Here is a 3,596-nt window from a genome sequence, read left to right on the forward strand (position 1 = left end):
TCCCTCCCTCTCCTCCCTTTCTATTGCTGTTTTTTTGAGATAGGGCCTCAACTATACATCCCTGGCTGATTTGGAGCTCCCTTACATAGACCAAGTTGGCTTTGAACTCACCCTCCTCTACCTACCAAGTGCTGGGATTAAAGGCTTTTACCACCACACCCAATATTTCTTTATACATGATCTTACCACAAAGCCTCCCCAACATATGTGTGAACTCTTTGCCTCCTGTTTATCCAGAGACGAGTAAATTCTAGTTCATTTAAAGCAGTAGAATTGTGCTGTGTGGGGGTGGTAGAAAGCATTTGTCAATGGTGCCCCTAAAAACGTTCCCTAAGCTTATCACCAGCTTCTGCTGCACTTGAAAGGTACATCTCTTTCCAAAGAATGACCTTGCTGTGTTTCCTTCAAAGAAACCCATGCTAGGGGGTTCAGTAACCAATTAGTTTGTCAAAACATGACACTTTTCCAGAACACTCTGTGGCTTGTCAGAATGGCCTCAGGCATGCTCATAAATAGATATGTTATTTGTTATTATTGCCTTATGTCTCCCATGCTGGCCTTAAATTCCCTGTGTAGCCAAGAATGACCTAGACCTGCTGGTCCTCTCTTTTCCACCTCCTGATTACATATGTGTACCATGCTGGGTTCACGTGGTGCTGGGGATGTATACATGCTAGGCAAGCGCTCTACCAGCTGAGCTACACCCCCAGCCCTGAATATCATTCGCACGTTTCTGTTTGTCTCCAGCTCTCTTCCTACTGTTCTCCTCACATAGCTGCATAGTTTCCAGCTTCATACGAGACAAACCTGATGGTGACGGTTCCAATGTCTGGCTCTGGGTGGTTAGGACAAGCCACACTTGAAAAACACTACAGCCCCTTGCTTTGATTTTCTGCTCTGCAGACTGAAATGTGTCGCGTTGTGTGTACCGTGTCCTCACCCAGCTTTCTTTCAACCAGGCAATGATAACCTTTTAGAGATTCTGAGAAGAAAATGGTGGAAATACATTCTCCTGGGGCTCGCCGATGTGGAAGCCAATTATCTTATTGTCAGAGCATACCAGTACACGACTCTGACCAGCGTCCAGGTAAGAGGGAGTTTGGACATCTCTGGTTTTATGCTTCCTAGAGGAGAACGTGTACTCCTATATGTTCATCTGGTTTTATTGGAAGCCTGTGCATATCAAACACAGGTGGATGAAAGGTGTTTTCCAGCACAGCATATGCGCTGCTGACAGTGTACACACGTTAATCACTTCCCAGGCTGCTCACACTATAGCAGATTAGAACAGTGCCGAGCAAAAATGAGGGTAAATATTTAGCTGGCACTTGTTGTCATGATGCTGACAGTTCTGTTGTGTGTTTGGCTCAAACACAGAAGTAAGTGTGGTTCCATACTGCAAAGCTGGAGGTTTGGAAGCCAATCAGGACGTAGGAGGCGCTGAAGGAGCCTCTACTGGTCACACCAGGGAGAGGCGGCAACAACGGTGAAGCACTTGTCCCTATTTCTCCATAGATTTAATTTAAAAATTAGACGTTATTATTAGTGTGTGTGGAGGTCAGGTGACCACTCCGTGGACTCAGTCCTTCCCATCCACCTTTCCTTGGGTTCTGGGGATTGAACTAGGGCCTCCAAGCTTGCTCAGCAAACACCTCCACCCACTGGGCCATCTCGCCAGCCCATTGTTGGGTTTAGTCTTGCTGGGTGGAAAGGAAATGGTCCTTTGTAGCGGTACTTCTCAACTTTGTAGGGTTGAGAAGACCAAGTCCAGCTGTCTTAGTGTTAGCAAGGGATGGGACATGGCACTGTCCTGCCTTGACAGCCAAATGTCCTATAAAATGAAGGTGAAAGTGAGATATATCACTGCCAGAGTTAGACTTCAGAGTTCAGCGATTCTGCATCTCTTTTGTTTCTCCGTGTAGCCCTGGGTACTCATCATGTACCAAGTGCACACTCCTGTGTCAGCCACTTGCCACCAAGTGCTAGGATTACAGGGGGGAGTTACTGTTTCTATAGCTTCAAAAAAAATCTTTTTAAGACAGGGTCTTGTGTATTGCAGGTTGGTCTCTGTTGTAGCTAAGGATGATCCAGAACTTCTGGTCTTCTTGCCTCCACCTCCCAAGTGCTGTGATTACAGGTATACACTGCCGCGTTCCTTTTCTGCAGCACTAGCTAGGGACTGAAGCCAAGGCTGTGTGCATGCTAGGCAAGGGTCTGTAGATACATGGCCCAAGGTGACAGGTGTCAGACAAGACGCGGTGGCATTTCAGAATGGGTGGGACCTGAGATCATAGGATCTGCTCCCGGGATTTTGTATTTGGCTCAGGGTCTGGCTGGCTGGAGATCACTCAGTGACAGGGTTGGGGCTGAAGCCTCTGTGCTTCTTCCCATGACATAAGCAACCCCCTTATAGCCATGTCCATGTGATATGAATATACACTTTGTGGGTAGGAAGTCTCCCATGATAGTTTTTAGAGTGGGCTTTCTCTCTCTCTCTCTCTCTCTCTCTCTCTCTCTCTCTCTCTCTCTCTCAGAAATACAGCTTAGATCATGTTAAGCCATCCTGGCTGGATTCCACTGGTGTCTTCCAGCACATTGCTCGGTGGTTTGTTCAGTCAGGCCCACAAAAGCATGGCCAGGGCCCATCATGGAGGTATGCCGGCGTCCAGTGGCTCCAATTGTTGTGAAAACGGAATAAACTGCTTTAGTCAGGAACCCACTGACTTCTTGAGGTTTAAGGCGCTGACTGACCTGTCCATGACTTGACGAGTGAGAAGAGAACCAGGGACAAACATCAAACCCCGCAGAGTGAGCAATGGAGTAGCAGTTTCAGGACTATAATTAGTGTATGGCATACATTTACGCTTTATTCCTGAATATACTTTAAGACATCAAGAATTATCCTTCAGGAGTTGGAGAGATGGCTCAGTGGCTAGGAGGGCTCACTGCCCCTGCAACTAACTGTCATTGTTTCCATTGTGCACATTAGGTGTCTCACAATCACTTGCAACTCAGCTCCAGGAGACTCAACATCCTCTTTTTTTTTTTTACCTACCCACCCCCCCAAATTAAAAAAAATTCAGTGTATTTTATCTTTGAATTCATTATCTTTTAATGTCAAATTAAGAACTAAGTAAAGTCTCTATTCTTTCTTACCATTGATTTTGGATTTGCTATAGTTAAATACCCTTAGTCCCCATTTGATCAGATGGGCAGTATGAGGGGCATAGCAAGTATCTTATGGACCCAGATGATGGAGGAACATGTGCTAAAGATGAACAGGGATCTATGCTGAGAGCAAGCATTCATCTCACACGGGAGAACTGAACTCTGTCAGGGAGATGGTGTCTGTTTGTTTCCTCATAGTAGCCTGCACTTGGTAGCACTTTGCTCAGTTACAATTAAATATTGGACTTTGCGATTTCTAATTTTATGTCTGTCCAGTTTATTTTGCACTCCTCAGGATGGGACTTAACATCTGTCTTATTTAATGCCGTATTCCCAGCTCCTTTTATGATGTAGACACACAGACACAGACATAGACACACACATTCTCTCTCTCTCTCTCTCTCTCTCTCTCTCTCTCTCTCTCTCTC

At 45.8% G+C, this 3,596-nt stretch overlaps 1 protein-coding gene across 1 annotated transcript in view; it reads left to right on the forward strand.

Annotated features, from left to right (window-relative positions):
• Positions 1–3,596, forward strand: part of Slc35f2 (solute carrier family 35 member F2) — a 42,101-nt gene that overhangs the window by 27,726 nt on the left and 10,779 nt on the right. Inside the window, exon 3 of the mRNA XM_005347360.3 lies at positions 960–1,087. Coding sequence (XP_005347417.1) covers positions 960–1,087 — 128 coding nt within the window. The remainder of the gene's footprint in view (positions 1–959; positions 1,088–3,596) is intronic.

Source organism: Microtus ochrogaster, chromosome 5, assembly GCF_000317375.1.
Source record: "Microtus ochrogaster isolate Prairie Vole_2 chromosome 5, MicOch1.0, whole genome shotgun sequence".
Classification (NCBI taxonomy): Eukaryota; Metazoa; Chordata; class Mammalia; order Rodentia; family Cricetidae; genus Microtus; species Microtus ochrogaster.